The 25,639-nt window shown below is 39.4% G+C and overlaps 1 protein-coding gene across 1 annotated transcript; it reads right to left on the bottom strand.

Annotated features, from left to right (window-relative positions):
• Positions 1-15,649, bottom strand: LOC124282074 (cysteine-rich venom protein Mr30-like). The gene is made up of 9 exons (XM_046718043.1): positions 15,562-15,649; positions 13,181-13,212; positions 12,530-12,694; positions 10,255-10,345; positions 9,490-9,638; positions 8,923-9,017; positions 3,338-3,426; positions 1,063-1,161; positions 1-188 (listed from the first exon to the last, which is right to left on the bottom strand). Exons 1-9 carry the CDS (start codon positions 15,626-15,628, stop codon positions 79-81), a joined length of 897 nt encoding a protein of 298 aa, XP_046573999.1. The 5' UTR covers positions 15,629-15,649; the 3' UTR covers positions 1-78.
• Between the last annotated feature and the right edge of the window lie 9,990 nt (positions 15,650-25,639).

The raw sequence follows: 25,639 nt of genomic DNA, 5'->3' as shown, positions 1-25,639 counted from the left end.
TTTCTACAGACAACCTTTATTCTGAGTTAATCAACTTTACAGTGTAAATGGTCTGTGTGGGTCATCTGGAGGCGACACTCAGCATATACCGCAGAATTTCGGGCAGTCCACGGGAATGTTGGAATAAATCGTACACCAGGACTTCTTCGTCACAAATTTACACCAACTCTGTGACGTTCCACATTTCTCTGTGATGAAACAAGGTGATGGATATTAAGCAATGATAGTGACGGACTACAACTGCTACTGCTACTGCTACTGCTACTGCTGCTGCTACTACTACTACTACTACTACTACTACTACTACTACTACTACTTACTATTTTACAGACCGCCGCAATGTAGCTAGAATATTGCTGAGTGCGGCGTAAAACTAAACTCACTCGGTCACAGCTCTACACCAACTCTTAGAAGTTCCACATTTCTCTGTGGAGAAACAAAGTGATGGATAATATTCACACAATGATAGCAACCGTTATAATGATAATAATGATAATACTACTAAAACCACTATGTTACTTATACTACTACCACTATCACGATTACTGTTACTTCTATAAATCCGTATAATACGGGCGGTGGGGTAGCCGAGTGGTTGAAGCGTTCGCTCGTCACGCTGAAGACCCGGGTTCAATTCCCAACATGGGTGCAACCCGTGAAGCCCAATTTTGGTGTCCCCCGCCGTGATATTGCTGGAATATTGCTAAAAGCGGCGTTAAACCATACTCACTCACTCAACCCATACAATAAATAAATTCTATACAACTGATGCCACTATAGGTCTTGTCTTTATGACTATTATGATCACCACTAGGACTATGCACAATAACAAGGATAATAATAAGCGAAATATTCCTCAGAGGCAAGTTTTAACTTTAATATTATGCGTAATACAAAAACTTTTGATCCAAATTGATTTTACACTTTAAGATTACAGGATACGATCGTTCGCTTTTACGAGTATGCTATGAAGTTTAGTTAGGGCAAGCAATTCTACATTCGGACTAGATATCCCCTCATACTGTTAACGTGAAGTGATCTAAAAGTAGCGCATATCCATACTTTCAGTGCATGTGTCCCCAGTCCAGATGCCGGTGCACGTGCACGAGCAGGTGCTAGAGTCCAGTGAGCCGCCATTAAGACAAAGCTTGTCTCCACAATCTGAAAATTAACCTGACTTTAATTGTATTGTAAATTAATTGTATTGCAGATGCTTTTCTACAAACGGGAGACAACACAACAGACACAGTATTGTAATTAAATGTTGGCCTTATGTACGTAGAAATTACTTTCTCATCTCCCTGTGTAATACTGGGCCCAATTGCGTAGATCGATGCTTATGCTGTTGATCACAGGATTGTCTGGTCCAGACTCGATTTTTTACAGACCCAACCTGAATGTGTTGATTTTTCGAATATTATACAATGTTTTTATGACGATGTTCCTACTTTAAGCGAACTTTTTAGAAATGTTTCTAACCACTTGATTTCAGCAGAAATTAAACTGTATGAAAAAATATAGAATTTTAAAATCTGAGATCAGTTTTGTACTTTGAATGTGGTATAGGACTGATATTTTAGTGATTTTCAACATCACTTTTATTTTGTTCAGCTTATTGTGTAAAATATAAGACATTTTCTCGCCGCGAATAGCTGTAAAAAAGGTGATGCGGGCTCACTCCCAGAAGACAGACCTCCCACAATACAGACCATCCTTAAGACAGACTCAATTCAATTCAATTCAGTCGTTTATTCCGCATGTGTGGCCTCCTGCCCATATACAGATGATAAGACAGACTCAACGAGTACACCAATAAGCTGAGCCATACTGTCCACCCCTATTTAATTAATGAGCTGACCCAGAGTCACTACAGCGTAACACACTCCTATCTCCTGTACCTTTCTCAAAACATAATTAGTATTATTATTATTAATCCTTTTACTGAACAGAACAGAATAGAACCGAAAGTTTATACTAAAAAATCACATATAGTGACACAGAGAACATACAGCATATTGATACATATTAAAACATTGAACAAAGTCCAGTTTTGATAAATTTGGCATCTTTAGAGTTAAGTGGTGAATAATCACATTTCATTAGATAAACATTTTTTTTCAATAGTAGGATGTTTACAAAATATTGGTGAAGAAATTGATTTCTGAGGGCTTTGAGTGCTGGACAGTATAATAAAAAGGGAAGTTCATCACAGACATCTGTCACACTATAACATAATTCACACTATGTTTCCATTCTTTATTTAATAAAGATACCAAGATGGTCCTCAATAAACTTATTTACATGTTCATAAAGAAAACACTCAAGATCATACAAGTATAAATAACTGGAGAATAGGTAGTTTTTATAACAGTTGTTGAAATAGTTTTTGCAAATAACTGGAGAACAGGATGTTTTTTATTACTTAAGATCATTTGAAGATGAAAGCGAAATAGTATTTATAAAATTCAGTATAAACAAAGTATATATCCGGAGAACAGGATGTTTTAAAATAGTTATTTTTCACATTTCTTTTTTTCCATGACCTTTTTTTCCATTACATTTTTCCCTATGACTTTTTTCCGATCACCCTTCTAGATGGCTTCCTGTATGCTAAGAACAAAGTGAAAGGAAAACATGATGATGTTCAAGTGACTTTCTAATAAGTGTTATCTGTGCACTGACAAACATGTGATGTAAAATAATATGTTTGATAGATACATGTATATGAATTATTGTTTTTGATAATATTCACAAGTAAATGTGATCTGGCAAATATATGTTGATCTACATATATGTTGATGCAATATGTCTTAATTTAAAAATCATAATTCATTACATGAATTGATAAAATTATAGTTAATACCTAATCTTGTCTTTATTAATCTGGGCACATACCATTATTATCAAGGGTACAGTTTAATTAAGCATTATGCAACCAACCATAAAAGGTGTTGTTGTAAGCGGTCTGTCTTATGGGAAGAAACCGTGATGCGGCGTTAAACAATACTCACTCACTCATTTACAGACCGCCGCCATATACCTGAAATATTGCTAAAATGCGGCGGAAAACTACACTCACTCAATCATACTGGAATTGGGCATCCAGACCGTGAATATTTTGTGAAATTTGCGCTCTAGTTATAGCGACAAAAACATGTTATGTTTGTAAGTCAAACAATCCATTATCAATTGAGCCAAAGGTTAATCAATACAGACACAGAACTATTCGGAAAATATGGTTACGATAAAAGACAATAATTTGAAAGAATATAAAAATTCTCTGAAACGACAATTTCAGTTGTTAACGAGTCATTACGACTGAGAACACTAATCTCACCACAGAGGTTGTTGGAGCATTTGCCCGAGGGACATTTACTGCACGAAGTTCCTTTTTCGTACGGGGTCTTGACGTCTGGCGTCTGTTGTCTGCAATCAAGATATGCCACACCGGGTGAATATATGCGTGGCATCGTCCACTACTAGTAGCACTTCTGATGCTGCTACGAAACCAACTACTACTTCCTCTACCTATTCTACTATTTCACCACAACTACTACTACCTCTACGTATTCTACTATTTCACCACAACTACTACTACCTCTAACAATTTTACTATTTCACCACAACTACAACTACCTCTAACTATTCTACTACTTCACCACAACTACAACTACCTCTAACTATTCTACTACTTCATCACAACGACAACTACCTCTAACTATTCTACTACTTCACCACAACAACTACTACCTCTAACTATTCTACTATATTGCCACAACTACTTATACCTCTAACTATTCTACTATTTCACCACAACTACAACTACCTCTAACTATTCTATTACTTCATCACAACTACAACTACCTCTAACTATTCTACTACTTCACCACAACAACTACTACCTCTAACTATTCTACTATATTGCCACAACTACAACTACATCTAACTAGTCTACTATTTCACCACAACTACAACTACCTCTAACTATTCTACAATTTCACCACAACTACAACTACCTCTAACTATTCTACTACTTCACCACAACTACAACTACCTCTAACTATTCTACTACTTCATCACAACTACAACTACCTCTAACTATTCTACTACTTCACCACAACAACTACTACCTCTAACTATTCTACTATATTGCCACAACTACTTATATACTCCTTCTACTAACTACTTCTAACTAACTGCCTCTAACTATTCTATTACTTCATCACAACTACAACTACCTCTAACTATTCTACTACTTCACCACAACAACTACTACCTCTAACTATTCTACTATATTGCCACAACTACAACTACATCTAACTAGTCTACTATTTCACCACAACTACAACTACCTCTACCTATTCTACAACTTCACCACAACTACAACTACCTCTAACTATTCTACTACTTCACCACAACAACTACTACCTCTAACTATTCTACTATTTCACCACAACTACAACTACCTCTAACTATTCTACTACTTCACCACAACTACATATACATCTAACAATTCTACTATTTCACCACAACTACGACTACATCTAACTATTCTACTACTTCACCACAATTACTACTACCTCTAACTATTCTACTATATTGCCACAACTACAGCTACCTCTAACTATCCTACTACTTCACCACAACTACAACTACCTCTAACTATTCTACTATATTGCCACAACTACTACTACCTCTAACTAGTCTACTATTTCACCACAACTACAACTAACTCTAACAATTCTACTATTTCACCACAACTACAACTACCTCTAACTATTCTACTATATTGCCACAACTACCACTACCTCTAACTATTCTACTATTTCACCACAACTACTACTACCTCTAACCATTCTACTATTTCACCACAACTACAACTACATCTAACTATTCTACTATATTGCCACAACTACTTCTACCTCTAACTATTCTACTATTTCACCACAACTACTACTACCTCTAACTATTCTACTACTTCACCACAACTACTACTACCTCTAACTATTCTACTATTTCACCACAACTACAACTACTATTACCTCTAACTATTCTACTATATTGCCACAGCTACTACTACCTCTAACTATTCTACTATTTCACCACAACTACAACTACCTCTAACTATTCTACAACTTCACCACAACTACAACTACCTCTAACTATTCTACTATTTCACCACAACTACAACTACCTCTAACTATTCTACTATTTCACCACAACTACTACTACCTCTAACTATTCTACTATTTCACCACAACTACAACTACCTCTAACTATTCTACTATTTCACCACAACTACAACTACCTCTAACTATTCTACTATATTGCCACAACTACAACTACCTCTAACTATTCTACTATTTCACCACAACTACAACTACCTCTAACTATTCTACTATACTGCCACAACTACAACTACCTCTAACTATTCTACTATTTCACCACAACTACAACTACCTCTAACTATTCTACTATATTGCCACAACTACAACTACCTCTAACTATTCTACTATTTCACTACAACTACAACTACCTCTAACTATTCTACTATATTGCCACAACTACTACTACCTGTAACTATTCTACTATATTGCCACAACTACAACTACATCTAACTAGTCTACTATTTCACTACAACTACAACTACCTCTAACTATTCTACTATATTGCCACAACTACAACTACCTAACTATTCTAATTATTCTACTATTCTACATTCACTATTCTACTACTATATTGCCACAACTACAACTACATCTAACTAGTCTACTATTTACTCACTACAACTACCTCTAACTATTCCTACTCTATATGCCACAACAACTACAACTACCTCTAATTATTCTATTATTTCACTTACTTCACCACATTCCAAACTACATCTAACTATTCCTACTATTTGCCACAACTACAACTACTTAACTATTCTACTATATTGCCACAACTACAAGCTACATCTACCTAACTAGTCTACTATTTCACTACAACTACAACTACCTCTAACTATTCTACTATATTGCCACAACTACAACTACCTCTAACTATTCTACTATATTGCCACTAACTACTAATACTAACTATTCTACTATTCTACACACAACTACCTAACTAACTCTAACTATTCTACTATATTGCCACAACTACAACTACTACTTAACTATTTTACTACTATTTCACCACAACCACAACTACCTCTAACTATTCTACTATTTCACCACAACTACAACTACCTCTAACTATTCTACTACTTCACCACAACCACTACTTCCTCTAACTATTCTACTTCTTCACCACAACTACTACTACCTCTAACTATTCTACTATATTGCCACAACTACAACTACATCTAACTAGTCTACTATTTCACCACAACTAAAACTTCCCCTAACTATTCTACTATATTGCCACAACTACAACTACCTCTAACTATTCTACTACTTCACCACAACTACAACTACCTCTAACTATTCTACTATTTCACCACAACTACTTATACCTCTAACTATTCTACTATTTCACCACAACTACTACTTCCTCTAACTATTCTACTACTTCACCACAACTACTACTACCTCTAACTATTCTACTATTTCACCACAACTACAACTACTACCTCTAACTATTCTACTATATTGCCACAACTACAACTAATATTCTAACTATTCTACTACTTCACTACTACTACAACTACCTCTAACTTTCTAGTCTACTATTTCACCACAACTCTACTACCACAACTTTCACTTCACCACTAACTATTCTACTACTTTCTACCTCCTCTAACTATTCTACTATTTCACCACAACTACTTACTATATTACACTACACTCTAACTATTCTACTACTTCACCACAACTACTACTACCTCTAACTATTCTACTATTTCACCACAACTACAACTACCTCTAACTATTCTACTATTTCTACAACTACTCTAACTATTCTACTATATTCATTCTACTCTAACTATTCTACTATTTCTCACTACAACTACAACTACCTCTAACTATTCTACTACTTCACCACAACTACAACTACCTCTAACTATTCTACTACTTCACCACAGCTACTACTACCTCTAACTAGTCTACTATTTCACCACAACTACAACTACATCTAACTATTAACTATTCTACTACTTTCACCACAACTACAACTACCTCTAACTATTCTACTATATTTGCACCACAACTACTAACTACCTCTAACTATTCTACTATTTCACCACAACTACAACTACCTCTAACTATTCTACTATATTGCCACAACTACTACATCTAACTATTCTACTACTTCACCACAACTACAACTACACTCTAACTATTCTACTATGTTATTACAACTTCACCACAACATCTACCTCTAACTATTCTACTATTTCACCATAGCTACTACTACTCCTAACTGCTACTATTTCACCACAGCTACAACTACCTCCGCACCACAACTAACTACTACTACTTCACCACAACTACAACTACCTCTAACTATTCTACTACTTCACCACAACTACAACTACCTCTAACTATTCTACTATTTCACCACAACTACAACTACCTCTAACTATTCTACTATATTGCCACAACTACAACTACCTCTAACTATTCTACTATATTGCCACAACTACAACTACATCTAACTAGTCTACTATTTCACTACAACTACAACTACCTCTAACTATTCTACTATTTCACTACAACTACAACTACATCTAACTAGTCTACTATTTCACCACAACTACAACTACCTCTAACTATTCTACTATATTGCCACAACTACAACTACCTCTATCTATTCTACTATATTGCCACAACTACAACTACCTCTAACTATTCTACTACTTCACCACAACTACAACTACCTCTAACTATTCTACTATATTGCCACAACTACAACTACCTCTAACTATTCTACTATATTGCCACAACTACTACTACATCTAACTATTCTACTATTTCACCACAACTACAACTAACTCTAACTATTCTACTATATTGCCACAACTACAACTACCTCTAACTATTCTACTACTTCACCACAACTACAACTACCTCTAACTATTCTACTATTTCACCACAACTACAACTACCTCTAACTATTCTACTATTTCACCACAACTACTTCTACCTCTAACTATTCTACTATTTCACCACAACTACAACTACATCTAACTATTCTACTACTTCACCACAACTACAACTACCTCTAACTATTCTCTACTTCTACCACTATTCTCTCTTTTCACCTCACAACTACACTACTATTCTCACCTCACCACAACTACAACTACCTCTAACTATTCTACTATTTCACCACAACTACAACTACCTCTAACTATTCTACTACTTCACCACAACTACTACTACCTCTAACTATTCTACTACTTCACCACAACTACAACTACCTCTAACTATTCTACTACTTCACCACAACTACAACTACCTCTAACTATTCTACTATTTCACCACAACTGCAACTACCTGTAACTATTCTACTATAATGCCACAGCTACTACTACCTCTAACTATTCTTAGAATCTCTTTAAGCTTTCCTCCAGCATCAGACGTGCGCTGATACAAGTGAAACCCAGACCCCATAAGGTGCTGACCGATCACGTGACGGTTCTAATCTTGCACAACTCCTTTGTATATCAGGTGCCATAAGGTCATTCTGCTTTTAATTTCCTTTCGATAATATTTTGGTCCAAAAAAATGTATTAAAATTCAACTCGGTTGCGTTTGTAGTTATCGAACCTGCGATTAACACTATTCAATCGAAGTTATTGCATTTGTATTGAAAATTTCTGAAATATACAAAACCAACATATATTGTTTTGAGGAGTGTACAACTGAAACCTGAAGCCTAATGTGTACTGACCAATCACGTGACTGGTCAGCTCCAGCTGTAACAACAACTCACCCAACGGCGTAGTTGCACACTTGGTAACGACTGTACTTGGCGTTTGTACAGGTGGCCTCCCCACACCCGATGCGGATGGCTCTGAACCCCACAACCTAAACACGGAAACAAAACAACAAGTTCATGTCAAAAGTTAATAATTTAATAGTTTGACAACAACATTCCAGTTATATCACGCAGGGTAGGTAATTTTTGCAGTAGATATTTACAGCGTCTTGTGTTCCATGCTTCTAAGGTTTTGCTTTGATCATAACTACCATCTTACCTATACTTTAGAAAATAATATCCGCGAATGTTAAAAGGTTGTGCATCTATATCTGCCAAGTGATTTTCTATGGTTTCGTCGTGTTTAAGGCCCTTGAAGATCCAGGTTAGAATTGGTCTTCAGCAACCCATGTTTGGTGACTAACTGGCTCGGTTAGGCTTGCTGGCTTGGTCGTAGGTGTCAATTGCGTAGATCGATGCATATAATGTCAGTCACTGGATTGTCTGGTCCAGACTGGAATATTTACAGACCGGCCGAGTGCAACAACACAGAAATGTTACGTCTATCAATAGCCTGATTACCTGGGTGTAGTGACCAACAGTCTTTCCCACTGTCGTGTTTCCGACGCCGTGTTCGAAGTCTTCCACCTCCTTGTGCCAGCCGTCTATTGCCTTGATAACACTGTCGAAGCCACCAGCTGCGTTCTGTCCAATGGATACTCCTGGCATGGCTACAAGAGTGAGTGAGTGAGTGAGTGAGTGAGTGAGTGAGTGAGTGAGTGAGTGAGTGAGTGAGTGAGTGAGTGAGTGAGTGAGTGAGTGAGTGAGTGAGTGAGTGAGATTGATTCCTTTACAGACAGGGGACGCAACTCTAATGCCTTAGACGACTTGGCCAACTATCAACTGCTACAGTGACAGGCTGATAAAGACCAAACAACCATATGATCGATAGTGAGAGCATCCAGCCCGCTGTCAGGGGAGGAATCCATACCAGTAAAACGATCATAAGGCATTTGTGATTCCCTTTAACGTCATCTTGCATGCATTTTTGCGAAAACTACATTTTTCAGACATCATGACAGCTTTATAGGTTATGTAGTTTCATTGAGTGAGTGACCTGGGTTTAACGCCATCTTCAACGACAATTCTTTGGTCAGTTGTAGAAGTGATAAAATCCCGAATTTACAAGGTCGTTTGCCATGTGGTTGAAATACTCATTGTCATGCAACTGACTGACCATGGGCCCTACCATTCTCACTGCAAATGTTACAGCATTTGAGATGAGGAACTACACGCACATGGATGGCCTTCGATAGCCATTTGCTTCAGAAATATATTGAAACCTACATGCAAGAGATCTTGCGGCATAATCGTCATGGCCCAAAGTACACTGACGAGCCCACTTGACGGCATACTCTGCTATGGCGTCATCCCACACCTGTAACACGGGCGTTCATCATCATCACAGGTAAAGTAATCATCATAACAGGTAAAGTAATCATCATGGCAGGTCAAGTAATCATCATGGCAGGTAAAGTAATCATCACAACAGGTAAAGTAATCATCATGGCAGGTAAAGTAATCATCATAACAGGTGAGGTAAAGAGTTTAGTTTTACGCCGCACTCAGCAACATTCCAGCTATTTGGCGGCAGTATGAAAATAATTGAGTCTGGTCCAGACAATCCAGTAATCAACACCATGAGCATCGATCTATGTAGTCGCCTCTTACGACAAGCATGGGTTACTGAAGACCAATTCTTACCCGGATCTTCGCAGATCGCAGGATACCATAAATATCCAATGAAGGTTACTAGCAATCATTGATACAACCATTGATATAATCATTGATACAAAATTACGTCTCTCCCACCCTCTGCTCCATATAAAAGCGATGGACTGATAAGTAGGCTGTGGCATGGGCTTGTGGACACTCGCACCCACGCACACACAGTCCTTAAAACAAGGAGATGGCTGTCAGCTGACCGAAGACTGCGCCGAGGTTGGTATGGCTGGATAAGACTTGAGATGTAGTCAGGAGCAAGATTGTGGAGAGATTTGAAAGTGAGGAGCAGAATCCTGTAGATGGTTTGGTAGCGAACAGGTGGCCAATGAAGTCTCTTCAAGACAGGGGTGATGTGCTCGAACTTGCGAGTGAGAGTGACCACACGTGCCGCTGCATTCTGGACCTGCTGCAGTTTCTTGACAAGATGAGCTGGGAGACCATAGATGAGTGAGTTGCAGTAATCAAGGCGAGATGCTGCTGCTTTGGATCTTTCCAATATTTCTGATATGGTAGTAGGACCGCCTGTAGATAGCTTTGAGGGCCATGTGGGAATCAAAGGTCACCACTCCAAAATTACGTGCTTTCGTGGCTTGGCTGACAACACAATCACCTATGGAGAACTGAGGCAGACTCAAAGTTGGTCCAATCCGCTTGGGACCAACAGCTCAGTCTTGTCCTCATTCAACTTGAGGAAATGATTATTCATCCAGCTTTTGATATGTTCAATGTACCTCTGAGCAGAACAGAAGATGTCCTCAACAGATAGTTGATGGAGAGGTTTAAAGGACATTTACAGTTGCGAGTCATCCGCATAGAAGTGGAAGGAGAAGTCGTGAGCTCTGGCTATGCCACCAAGTGGAGAAGTGTAGATAGTGAACAGAACAAAACGAAGATCTGCTTCTTGGATGTGAAGCTGTCTATCCTGACCTGATGATGACTGTCACTCACGTAGGAATGGATCCACTGAAGAGCCTGTCCTCTGATGCCAATACGCTGTTCCAGGGTGTTGAGCAGGATGTCATGGTCGATGGTGGCAAATGCTGCAGCACCAGGATAGCTGCACCGTCTCTGTCTACTGCCTGCAGGATGTCACTCGGCACCTTGGTGAATGCTGTCTCTGTGCTGTGCATGTCCCGGTATGCTGACTGCATTTCTTCATAACACCCACTGCTTGTCATGTGTTGTTTCAGTCTTCTAGCGATGACACGCTCGGTCAACTTTGACACAAACGACAGATTGGACACTGGGCGATAGTTCTTCAGTATGTCCTGGGTCCCGTTCCTCAAAGCGATCGTAGGGCTAAGATGATCGTAACTCCAATACTTTAACATAGACTTACGACAGTCGTAGCGCTACGATCGCTTTGAGGAACGGGACCCTGGTCGAGATTGGGCTTCTTATTATTATTGCTTCCTTCATGGCAGCAGGAACAGTCGCCTCTGACAATGAAGTGTTTACAAGGTGTGTAAAGAAAGGAATCACTGCGGTTTGACATTGTTTCATTAGCCATGTCGGCATTGGATCTAATGTGCACGACGTTCTAGGACTGTTCTTAATCTATGGTGGCGATTAGGGCCATCGCTTTCTCGCCTTAAAATTCGCGATGGCCCTAATCAGCCACCATATTAATCAGCTTTCCGATTTCCCCTTTGCTTTTCGGAGGAAATGACCACAGGTGATGTGCTGCTGGTCGCTGAGCAGGGTCTCGATAGGTCTCGACAGGGAGTAAAGGTTGCGTAGAGAATCTCTAATTTGTATGATCTTGTCACCAAAGTAATTAAGGAATAGTTGATCTAGGGATTATGATGACCTTACAAGGAATGTTCTAAGTACTCACCAGTTTGACCATATTGGTTGCAGTTGGTGACACATTACTTCTGTAATCGTTATGCTTGTCCACTATAGCTTGCTTGTCTGCGGCTGACAGCGAGGCGTCCGCTCCATTGTCCACCAGACAGAGGGTGTAGTTGGCATGGATGGCGAGGTAAGTGGCGTTACAGTCCTGTTCGAGGGATACAGGTTGGGGTTAATGGCGGAATTTGGTGAGCTATTCAATATGGGTTTCATAATAAGTATCGTGTAATACTAATAATTTCTGGTATACGGATGTCGTAGCCATCGCATACGATGTGCAGAGTTTGGGTTTGAATAGCTATATTCGCCCAGTGACATTACCGACACCATGTTAGTTTCACCAAATTACGTTATGAAGCTGCGTTGGCTGAGTGGGTTAGATGGCTGACTTTGTATGCTGGTGATTAGGTGCCTGACTCTGAGAGTGTGGGTTCGAATCCCGGGTGGGACTCAACCCAGCAAAGAACTAGAATCTGTTCTTTGCTGAGAAAGTGTCATCCCAAATATAACGTGTTAAATGAAGTTATGACTGAAATATTGTTCATATTGCGTAAATCCGATACATTCTCTCGCTCTATTCCTCCTCCATTCACTCAATCATTCACGCACATGGACTTCATTTTCCTCCACTTACCGACTTCACCACGAAGGTATGACTCGAGGCCCCTGCATCAAAAACAGAAATATAATACACATATGTACGCCGATTTTTGTTATGTTTCTATATGACAAAATATGTACTCATTTACGCGCCATTGTTCGTCTTTTTGTGGTACAAATTTGATATCACCACTTTCGTTAAGGTTTATACATACATACATACATACATACATACATACATACATACATACATACATACATACATACATACATACATACATACATACATACATACATACATACATACATACATACATACAAACATACATACATACATACATACATACATACATACATACATACATACATACATACATACATACATATATACAAATTAAAATACAAACATACATACATACAAACATTTGTATAGCGCCGATATCCAGTACAACTGCTCAAACCCGATACCAGTGTATTATGTATTTATAAATATCATCAGTGATTAAAACTCGCCATTAGGGCGAATTTGTTCGGCAACAGTGCACCGCAGCCATGTTTCCTGAAGACAGACGCAGGCATATCCGGTGAAGTTCATAGGGGCACGCTTGTATGCGTACGTGCTTGTGAGTGCATCTGTATGGGCGATGAATCCTGTTTCTTACTCTTTGTCTTTTGAACTATTCTGATGACGACATGCTGTCATTGTGCCAATGACATCAACACTTTCGTTAATTCCAATAAACCCTACCCGCAGATATGATAGTGATATGAATGCGTTGGAAACGGGACATTTTATGAAAATTAATATATTTTAAGCTTCGAAACAACGTAAACTGCCACGACATTGCTGATGTTAAAAGAGATACTGTATTTCCAAACATACACGATGTTAGTTGTTTAACGCCGCACTCAGCAATGCTGAAGCTACATGACGACGATCTTTCCAGTGACTGACATCATGAGCATCGGGTTACGTAACTGGGATACGATGACATGAACAACCCTATCCCGTTTGTCGATTCTAATATTTGTTGTTGAAGACCTTTTTCTAAATCGGTTCTTCGCTGGTCTAGACATACACGCTAATTAAAACTGTCGTTTCCTACGAAATATGCAATGTCCCCAGATTGCACAAATCATTGATAAATCATTCCTCCTCTGACGTAAAACACTGTCAATTTGAGTGAGTGAGTCAGTAGGTTACGCCGCTTTTAGCAATATTCCAGCAAATGGGTGTCACACATTGTACCCATGTTGGGAATCGAACCCGGGTCTTCAGCGTGACGAGCAAACTCTGTAACCACTAGGCTACACCACCGCCCCTCTGTCAATTTGAACACAAACGTATTCGTTACCAAAATAGATAAGAGAGACAAGGGCCGAATGTTTGATAAGAACAACAGCTTTTTGTTTGGTGATCATTACATCGCTAGATGATTGCGATAACTACAAAACAAACCGTGTAGCACTGATCCATCTTTAACTCGAATTATTGTCTCGAAGTATCATGTAATACATTGTCCCGGTAAACTCGGGTTCAGCCGTTTGGTGGTACATTGACACTCTGCATGTGTCGAACCACTCTTTAGTAGACATATGTACTGCGTCAACTACATGATGAAGTTTCACGCATGTTTCTCGATCAAACAGATTCTGCTGGGCGACGTCATGATCACATGAAAATGGTGCCACCACCATTGCCCTTCAACAAATCCAAAACATCGCTGCTGTTCTAAATAGACAGCTCAAGATGAAACATCATGTAACAAAGTTCTGTCAGACAGCAACCGAATATCTACGGAATATTGGAAAAATCATCTGAAAAATTACTGCTCTCTTTAATTATCTCAGACATTGACTACTGCAACAACCTTCTGAACAACATCTCCAAAGAACAGATCACCCGTATACAACATATTACTTAACTTCTAAATTTGACCATATCTCTGCTCTGCTACAACAACTTCTCTAGCTTCCAGTTGCTGCACGCATTGACTATAAAGTCCTAGTTCTTGCCTATAAATGCTTTACCAACAATACTCCTTCTTACTTGACAGAACTTACTGCCCACAAAGTACTCTAACATCACAAGATAAATGTTTATTCTCAACCCCTACAGTGACAACCCCTTTTGGCAAAACAACATTATCCTACACTGCAGCATCAAAATGGAACGAACTCCAGAATATCTCAAATCTGACTCAAGTCTCTCTTCCTTTAAATCTCAACTAAATATTCACTTGTTCAGACACTACTACGTCTAAAATTATCTCCCGTTTCCTTTCGGAGCAAAGAGCACATTTACGCGGTGAATTTACGCGCTAGATAATGAATGTATTATTATTATCATTATGAAAGCCTGCAGTTAATAATGGGTTATTCAGAGTCTAACAGATGCACATATGTATCACTCACCCGCGCCCCCTTCTACCATCACAGCCCCAGCCAGCATCAGCATCAGCAGCTCAGTGAACTTCATCATTGTCTTCCACGTCTTCCTCAACGGTGTGACAACAGCAATTTGTATTGTCCTTATATACACCGCCTGTGGAGATGTGGGATTGATAAAAACATTATTATTGCTTCAGTAAGTGTTTTGATGTGATGCGGGAGAGTGATATAAACAGTTACTGATTTTACAATTGTTATGTCACTGATTGTCAACGTGTGTTTGAATATTATCAATACAATCAACATTATAGATTCTATCAAATACAAACTAAAAGGGCATCAAAAGACATCCATGTTACATTACGTCCGGTTAAATGAGAAATATTGAGATTTAATATTCGGTTTATTGCTATCGAATTTGAAAATTGTTAAAATTTTAACTTACACATAAAAGTCCGATTGAGAGTCGAGAGCAGATAATGAAAACTTATGCTGTTTTGTTTGAATGTAAAATACCTCTTTACATTTGTACTTCACATTCCGTGTATGCCTGATAGTATGTTATCGAGTAAATGTTTCCAAATAGGAGCATGTGTATTGTCAGATGGCGCTTTGTAATGACGAACATATACATATATTAACGTGATACACATTCGATACAAAAGAGACATTTTACTCCGTATAAACCTTGGTTGGTTGGGTGACATAGTGAGTTGGTTACATACTTAACAGTGTATTTATTCTAACAATATCACGGCGGCATACACTACGGTGAGTGAGTGAGTGAGTTTAGTTTAACGACGCAATCAGTAACATTCCAGCTATATGGCGGCGGTAATAATCGAGACTGGACCAGACAATCCAGTGATCAACAGCATGAGCATCGATCTACGCATATGGGATACGATGACATGTGTCAACCAAGTAAGCGAGCCTGACCATCCGATCCCGTTAGTCGCCTCTTACGACAAGCATGGGTTACTGAAGACCAATTCTAACCCGGATCTTCACGGGTGGCATACACTACGGATGTGTATTGTGCTCTTTGTACATATACACGTTGAAATGAGCAGGGCACGATCTATCCACAGGGTTACCTCATTCCTGGTCATTACCTTGAGACATCATGAAACCGTGGATTTATTGTGCAGAGGGGTCGAACTTGAACAAACTAGAGGTGGCTATTCTCATGATCGATTTTTCTGTCGATATGTTTTTTTTGTGAAATGTAATGGCGGCAGAAAATCGCGAGTTATAATATGAAATCGATAGAAAGGTGTTACTGTCGGATTGCAGTCGGTGTTTAGCAATTGATCACGAAAGACAGAACACATTGAGCAGACATTAAAACAATAAAAGAGATTAATAGAGGGGGGGTAATCATAAACTGATCAGTGTCTCCCGGGAATTTTCCATGACGACACAATCATGAGGTTAGGGTGTGACATGCTTTTTAACCAATCAAACCGTGGTATTGGAACATGTGATCAAGACGAGGTCAGACTCGAACACCTTAAACAGATACCCTTAACACAAAGAGAATAGTAGTGCACGCTTGGCGATTAAGGGAGACGAATCTATCGCTCAGTTCCCCAATCCGGGACTAGCCTTTTTTGTGTTGAAGGTGTAGTTGGGAGAGATTAACTGAGTGAGTGAGTTAGTGAGTTTAGTTTTACGCCGCGCTCAGCAATATTCCAGCTATATGGCGGCGGTCTATAAATAATCGAGTCTGGACCAGACAATCCAGTGATCAACAGCATGAGCATCGATCTACGCAATTGGGAACCGATGACATTTGTCAACCAAGTCAGCGACCCTGACCACCCGATCCCATTAGTCGCCTCTTACGACAAGCAGGGGTTACTGAAGACCATTATATTCTAACCAGGATTCTTCACGGGTAAGAGATGAACTGAGGCAAAGTAAAATTATGTTAGACTAGAACCTGGTGTTGCGTTAATTCTTGTATGAATGTGCGCCAATACATGGATGTGACGTTGAAAGTTAGGAGTCACGGTCAACGGACCCCCTCACTCCTTGACCACGCAACCCCCCACGTTCCAGGCGAGTGTAGTCATGGCTTAGATACACCCCGACGACATGACAAAACGCAAAACGAGTAGGCACCTATGGAATCCTGGAAGGGACATCGTTGCGTTGTCGCATTGTCGCGTTGTCGCCCTCTCAAATACAAGCAAAATGAGGCAAAATTAACCAAAACGCGACACGCGACATCGCGACATTTCGCCCATTTGTCGCATTGTCGCAATGTCGCGTGTCGCGTTTTGAATATTTTTTTGTTTTATTCCTCCAAAGGGCGACACGCGACATAGCGACAGTGTCCCTTCTCGGATTCCATATGCACCTGTGGTAGGGTCATCTGAGACTCTTTACGCAGTTACGACAAGACTGTCGGACTCAACAGGCTGTAGCAAAGAGCGGATAACCTTGATACCAAAATAGTTTCAAACCCGTAAAGATCCGGGTTAGACTTTGTCTTCCGTAACCTTTGCTTGTCGTAAAAGATGACTAACTAGATCGAGTGGTCAGGATCGCTGACTTGGTTGACACATGTCATAGTATAGATCGATGCTCATGATGTTGATCACTGGATTGTCTGGTCCAGACTTGATTATTTACAGACCGCAGCCATATAGCTGGAATATTGTGCGGCGTTCAACAATAATTTTGGATAATGCGTCTGGCTCGATCCCCTGTCCACATCAAGCCAAACTAGGCTTAAAGACGCTACTTGTTGTTACCCTGTCTGGTGCTCGGCGTTAAGGGCACGAAACAATGAATGAGTCGTCACTGGTCAGTACACGGAGTGTGGCACCAATGTTAAACTGTTGCATGGTATCGATAAGGTGGAGGTTTACAACACTCATATCTAAAACAATAAAACCCTATAAAATCTCTTCTCACGAAATTTAACTTCCTGCAGTCAAGAGTCTACAATCAAAGGGTCTACCTGGCTTAAGTGGTTCTGACCATTGCAGGAGCGGTGAGGTAGGTGGCCGTGTTGTTAAAGCGTTCGCTCGTTACGCCGAAAACCCCGGTTCGATTCCCTTCATGGTTACAACGTTTGAAGCCCATTTCTGGTGTTCCCCGCCGTGATATTGCTGGAATATTGACAAAAGCGGCATAAAACTGAACTCACTCTGACCATTGCATGTCACGGGAGACGGCCGTTTTTCAATATCGTGGAACTTTTTTCCAAATTCGAGGCCTAGGTCCGACACGAACCAGACTGATCATCGAAAACGATGCTGACTACTCGAGATAAAACCCGTGAAGGTCCGGGTTAGAATACGTCTTCAGTAACCCATGCTTGATGTAAGAGGCGACTAACGGGATCGGGTGGTCAGGCCTGCTGACTTGGCAGCCTATATGTCATCGTATCTCCATTGCGTAGAAGCGATGCTCATGCTGTTGATCACTAGATTGTCTGCTCCAGACTCGATTATTCACAGACTGCCGCCAAATAGCTGGAATATTGTCAAGTGCGGCGTAAAACAACAAACCAACCAAGCCGCTATAAAAGTTGATAATGTCTGTAAACTGTCCTTTTGTGCCTTATGACCATTGATACCATTAATGACATCTGTCATGTTCCATTGCTACACGGAAGATAGTGCAAACTCCGTTTATAACGAACTGAAGGATGTAACGAACTGTTTTTCCTGTCCCGACCACTTGCTGTTATTTTAGTCGAAATGAGTATTACGAACTACGGTTATGACGAACTAAAATTGTGAACCCTTCGAGTTTGTTTTAAGCTTTGTTTATACTAAAAGGTAGAAATGCATCGCAAAATCCTTACAAATTATGACAAACTTAATCAATGCTGGCTATGGTCGCGAAATCTTTAATTTAGTGTCGCGATACCTTTAATATTGGACTTGTTACAAAAACATGTGTAGGTCTCCGAGGAAGGGAAAACAAAATGGGCATGAACAAAAGTTTGAAGATAAGTCAATATTCTTGAAAGTGAACCAACGACGGATGAAGTAATCGGTTGTTGCTTCGTTGTATTGCTCCATCACGACAGGGGCGCGCCGGTGGGGTAGCCTAGTGGTTACAGCGTTCGACTCCCCACATGGGTACAATGTGTAAAGGCTGTGTCTGGTGTTCCCGACGTCATATTGCTGGAGTATTGTTAAAGGCGGCGTAAAACCATGCTTAAGAATTCATGAGATCTGTAACTTTTAACGAATCAAAATGATAAATAAAGACACGTGACAGAAGATGTTCAGGCTAAAACACTTTAAAAAGAAACCTTCAATATTGGGAGAGTAGTGCTGGTCTGAAAGTTAACATGCTGAAAAGTATTTTCTTCAGGAATTATAACATGAATATATTTGTGAACATAAAATACCTCTCTGTATTCACATGTATATACACATACACCAAAACAAAGTATTTCGGACTTTACTTTCAGAGGCCAAACATACATTAGCAAAATGGAATTATTCCGAGGTTTAATAAAACATGTTCAAGATTATAAAGAACGTCTTACGACACAGAAGTTGTTCTATCAAGGTTTCAACATTCAAGCTCAGAGTAAAGCTATCTAAAATTAATGATAAGTGACACTTCCAAATTTGACGCATCATCGCCAAACATATGTCTAATTCCATATTTGACGTGTAGACGGTGTACCATGCGTTTTGTGTTTTTATCAGGTGATTACTTGACTAGCCCGTGCATGTGTTTATGACGATGCCACCGGTCTAGCAGGATACGCTCACCTTTTCACAAACCCTAGTTGATACTTTAATAATATTTAAACACATGCTCATGATAATTATAGACGGAATGTGGATGTGGAAAGGCTTCATATAAAAGGTCGCATATATTCACGTCAGAAGCCCATTTCTGGTGTCCCTCGCCCTGATACTGCTGGAATTCTGCTGAAAAACGGTGTAAAACCATACTCACTCTAATCACTCACTAATCTACTCACTCACTCAGCAATATTCCAGCTATATGGCGGCGGTCTGTAAATTGAGTCTAGACCAGACAATCCAGTGATCAACAGAATGAGCATCGATCTGCGCAATTGGGAACCGATGACATGTGTCAACCAAGCCAGCGAGCCTGACCACCCGATCCCGTTAGTCGCCTCTTACGACAAGCATGGGTTACTGAAGGTTCATTCTAACCCGGACCTTCACGGGTTAAGGTGATCGTAAGTCACTAAGGTAACCTTAGTGCAATGTTATAGAATGGGAGTTAAGGTTAACCTTAGTAAAGGTTGCTTCGTGAAAGGAGCCCCAGATTGCTAACAGTGATAGAATAGTCTCTGAAAAGCCCTGTATAAATTGTAAAGAAGATAGGAGGTTCAAAACCAAGGAAATGTAGACTTGCTTCATACTGAGCGTTTGCATTAAAGGCAGTTCTGGTTCAAAGGGAAAATGATATGGTTCAGGGTTCTGTGCGACGGACTTTACACAAATGATTGAAAGTTGATAATGGTGCTGGCACATCGTATAAAGTCCTACCCTTTACATGGAAGCTCTTTTCGATCCGATGGTGCCAGTTTTAGGCGACTTTTACTTTGAGTTGAGTTGAGTTGGGCTTTACGTGACATCGGCATTATTCCAGCCATATAGTGACGAGATCAAGTTCGATTCACACCACACACTATTTAGCCTATACTGATGTGAGGAAGAAAGTCTACACCATATGTGGCAGTGGCTAAAATGAAACAAACAACAAAAGACTACAATATCTAATCTCGTATCATAGTTACAAGACCTTAAGTTTACAGCTTTTCGACGACTTTTTGTCATCTTCGTAATGTTTTAATACCGTTTGTATTTTTTTTCAGGTTAGATCGTAACTTCCAGGTCCATCCTTTGTAATAGTATGACCAGAAATTATTGAGAATTTTAGGAATATGTTTAATTGGAATTCTAGTATAAACAACCTTGAACAGCTATCAAGTGCTTGGTTTCATTCAAAAGAGACAACTCCGTTAATCCTTTTTCATTAGTTTATGAAGAGTTATCCCCCTTTGTTTGCATGCTAGCAGACGACATTTTCAGTGCTCCTCAGTATGGATGATTTAGAGAAGATGACTGATTTCAGAGTATTATAACAAGGACATCAGATTAGCTAAAGTGATTTCAAGTAGAACAGGCATCTCTTTGTCCACTGTTTATCGTGTTTTGAAACATATTGCAAATGGATATGGCATTGAGCACCAGGGAGGCGCAGGTAGGACCAGAAAATTGACTGTTGGTGACAGGAGGCGGCTTGGTATTCTTGTTTCTAAAAACTGACTGACTGAGTTTGGTTTTACGCCGCTTTTAGCAATATTCCAGCAACATCACGGCGGGGGACACCAGAAATGGGCTTCACGTTTCTAAAAACAAACGAAGGAGTTTAGAAAACTTAAGGCGGGATATGATTGGTAGAGGAACTTTGGCTGTCTGTAAGGAGACAATTAGAACTGAGCTGCATGCAATGAGTTGGCAGAAAAGTCGAGGAATTCCATCACCGATCATGAAACCTGAACAAAAGGAGCGAAGGTTGAACTGGTGCTTACAGCATAGAAATTTTAACTGGGAGAATGTGTTTTTCTCAAATGAAAGTTCTGTGTGGTTGTTTCCTAATACACTGAAATTCTGGACCAAACAAACTGAAAAACCTTTGTATCAAGTACAGTCCGAAATTTAATGTGTGGGGTGGCAACGCCCCTCTCTGTATTTGAAGGGAATATGAACAGTGAGCGGTACACAGATATTCTCGAGGGACATTTTATTCCATCTGCTCACGTGTTATGTGGAAATGTTTGGATTTTCCAGCAGGACAACGACCCAAAACAGCGTTCAAAGCATTCACAGGCCTGGTTTCGGACCCTCACTATGACATTATTAGATTGGCCAAGCTATAGCCCTGACCTAAATCCAATAGAAAATGATTGGGGACTTATGAAGAAAAGGGTCAATAAGATAAATCTGACAAATATTGCTGAAATGAAAGAAGAGGTGTTCCGATATTGGGACAGCATGGACCACGACTTTCTAACTTCTTTGATCAGTAGTATGCCCCGCCGCATTGAAGCCTGCATTGCTGCCCATGGTGACTTGACAAAATACTAACTGTTCACCTACCTTTGAATCTGGAGTTATGTTCTGCTAATATTCACATTTAATACGTGAGTAATGAGTGAAAAAAAAAAAATTACAATCTTTAAATTCTCAATAATTTCTGGTTGTACTGTACCAGCAGTTTATTGTGGATTCTAGACATGGAACATAAATAATTCTTCACACGTCATAATATTCTGAATTTAATAGTATGCAATAAAAATAGAAACGATTTTTAAATACGTTTTGGGAAAAAAATCATTAAAAATTCAGATTTTTATTATTTGTCATTGAAATTTACAGGTGATAAATCAATACAGATATTTTCTTATCTCCATTCGATCAACAAATATTACATTTCAAAAATTATTTCCGATAAATTTTTGAATACCAAACATTTTCATCTTGTGTCAACTCAGTACATAACACGCTCATGCATGACTGATGGTATCACACTAATGGACTTGGACTGTTCGCTGTTACGGAGATCAGATTCGTCGCAATAAGTCCCCTAAACGTTTATGCTATCAGTAAACCCCTCTGGCTATAACCATTTGCTACAATCTGTTGCATGAGCAAGTTCTGGATATATCGCAATTTATTCCCTATCATTTGTTCGTTCGCAATCGTTCTTCTGAGAAATACGGACTTAAGTGAATAAAAATATCAAAATTGGCTATTGGAGTGAGAGGGTTAGGTTTAATCGTGATGTACTGTAAATATATAAAGCCAGAATTGTTTTGGATCGCACGAATTGTTAGCGACACTCTACCAGCTATCGCATGCAAGCCAAAGGGAGGTAGCTCTGCACAAGACTCAAGTCTTTCAGTGGCATTCATGACCGACGTGTTATTCCATTCGTTATCAACTCGTGTTATTCCGGGATAAGCCGAATTGAAAAGGGGCGAGTGGTGACGAATGGTGTTATTCCTCTTCTTGGGGGTTACGGAAAGGGGCGAATGGTTACGAATATGCGGGTGGGCTACTCTCTTGGAAGTTCAAACTCTGTTAAGACGTAATTTCTCGTCATCTATCATATCACATTTCTTCTGTGTGGTACAGTTTTGATACCATATCCCTACTTTATCATTAATTCATTTTTTTGATTATTAATCACTACCAACCGTCCATTATAACAAAGGCTATCTTTATATACCCTTACTCACTGTTGAAATGATTTCTCGCTCGTGTACTCTTTCCGGAAATGCCGTGAATCCACTCTGATATATTTCACGAAAGTTTGGTAAACCGTATCTTCAGAAAGTAGGGGAACCCGAACTTTCAATTTTATGGTGACTGATAATGTCCATTGGATACGAAGTATAAGGGTTAACAAACTTTTCAAAGACAGACATATATAACGCGCCACCATTTCTCTTTATCACCACCCCTAAACACAACGCTTGGGATGCACGTGCACTAAGCAGTAGCCCCATACACGTGCATGGGGTGTCATTCTTGATATACATGTAGACGGGTTTCAAGAAGGTCGATAAATCACTGTAGACCATTGATTTTGACAATGATCTTGCATCACACAGTTGTCAGTGTTTGTTTCCAGTCGGTGCTTTTGTTTAAAAATGAAAATCGTACTCATGCAAATTTCCCGTCATACACCAGTCATCTTTCAAGAGCGATTACTGTACAAACAACTATGGTTATAAGGAACTGCAAGTGGTGATGCACTCTAAAATATTCATTATTATCATATCAACATTGATTGACTCCCGGTATTTTCCATCGTAAATATTAAGATGATATCCCCATCTTTCTTGGAAGAGTATATGTGTTTCACATCTCAATCGTCAACCAGCAAAGGAGTAATTTTAGGAAATTAATAAAAATAGTCTCTTGGTAGTATTCGGTAAAGTTGGTGATAACTATGACGGCGGTCGAGTCGTATTGATTCGGAGTGAGTGAGTATGGTTTTACGCCGCTTTTAGCAATTCCAGCAATATCACTGTGGACACCAGAAATAGGCTTTGCACAATTTACCCATGTGGGGAATCGAACCCGGGTCTTCGGCGTGACGAGCGAACGCTTTAACCACAAGGCTACCCCACTGCCCCTTTGCTTCGGAAACACGTTTCTGTAGATGAAGACAGATCGAGGACAAGTGTAATATATTTTTCTCATTTATTGTAAGTTTTTCTTTACGCACCACGGAGTAAATTTCCACAGCAACAGGCAAGACGGAGATGAGAAAACGTTTTAATATTTCACGTCATAATGAAAACTCAAGGGCATGAAGCGGGAACAGAAAGAAGTACGGACAATCTCAACCTCCTCGGTATTTCGCCAATAGTCACTGGAGCGTTTCTAAACCATCTCCCATGTATCTCTTTCAATACAGAATTGATAATTATCATAAAGAGGCTCCTTGCACATAACACATTTATGTAAATCCATGTTTAAAGATAAACACAACTAAACACACATTTTCAATGATTATAATTAAAATTCAGTAAACCACATAGTCCATAAATATATTTCCAAATACATGTGCATGTATTTACATAATCGAGACGTAACTTTGAGCAAACATGTCTGAAAGAAATGAATGATTTTTACATCACTGGTGAGTAGTTAAATGTTTTTCATGTATTTTTAACAAAACAGCGCCGTGAACATACCTATGACTGACTGACTGAGTTTGGTTTTACGCCGCTTTTAGCAATATTCCAGCAACATCACGGCGGGGGACACCAGAAATGGGCTTCACACATTGTACCCATGTGGGGATTCGAACCCGGGTCTATAGCGTGACGAGCCAACGCTTTAACTACTAGGCTACCCCACCGCCCCCATAATTATGATGTCGCAAGAGTTAATGTACGATATTATCGATAGCACGATTTTTATATCGATAATCATGAATTATCTTTCGATATTTCCGATTATTGATAATTTTAGCCAGCCCAAGTGCTGACAAACCCATAAACATAACAGGGCGAATTCGAACCACAAACTGTACATTTCTGGCACTGCAAACTAGGCCACCTGGC

This window comes from Haliotis rubra, unplaced genomic scaffold, assembly GCF_003918875.1.
Source record: "Haliotis rubra isolate DU_JTF1 unplaced genomic scaffold, ASM391887v1 Scf292, whole genome shotgun sequence".
Taxonomy (NCBI): domain Eukaryota; kingdom Metazoa; phylum Mollusca; class Gastropoda; order Lepetellida; family Haliotidae; genus Haliotis; species Haliotis rubra.
The sequence above is the reverse complement of the archived record's forward strand: the minus strand, read 5'-3'. Positions and strand labels throughout refer to the sequence as shown.

Bases quoted from the DNA above. Each gene is read 5' to 3' on its own strand.
- LOC124282074 (XM_046718043.1), bottom strand. From the start codon at position 15,628: ATGATGAAGTTCACTGAGCTGCTGATGCTGATGCTGGCTGGGGCTGTG. The intron at 1,162-3,337 runs GTGAGATTAGTG...GTTAATTTTCAG, and splicing joins ATGCTCCAACAACCTCTGTG to ATTGTGGAGACAAGCTTTGT. The intron at 189-1,062 runs GTATGGATATGC...GTTTCATCACAG, and splicing joins TGGGGACACATGCACTGAAA to AGAAATGTGGAACGTCACAG.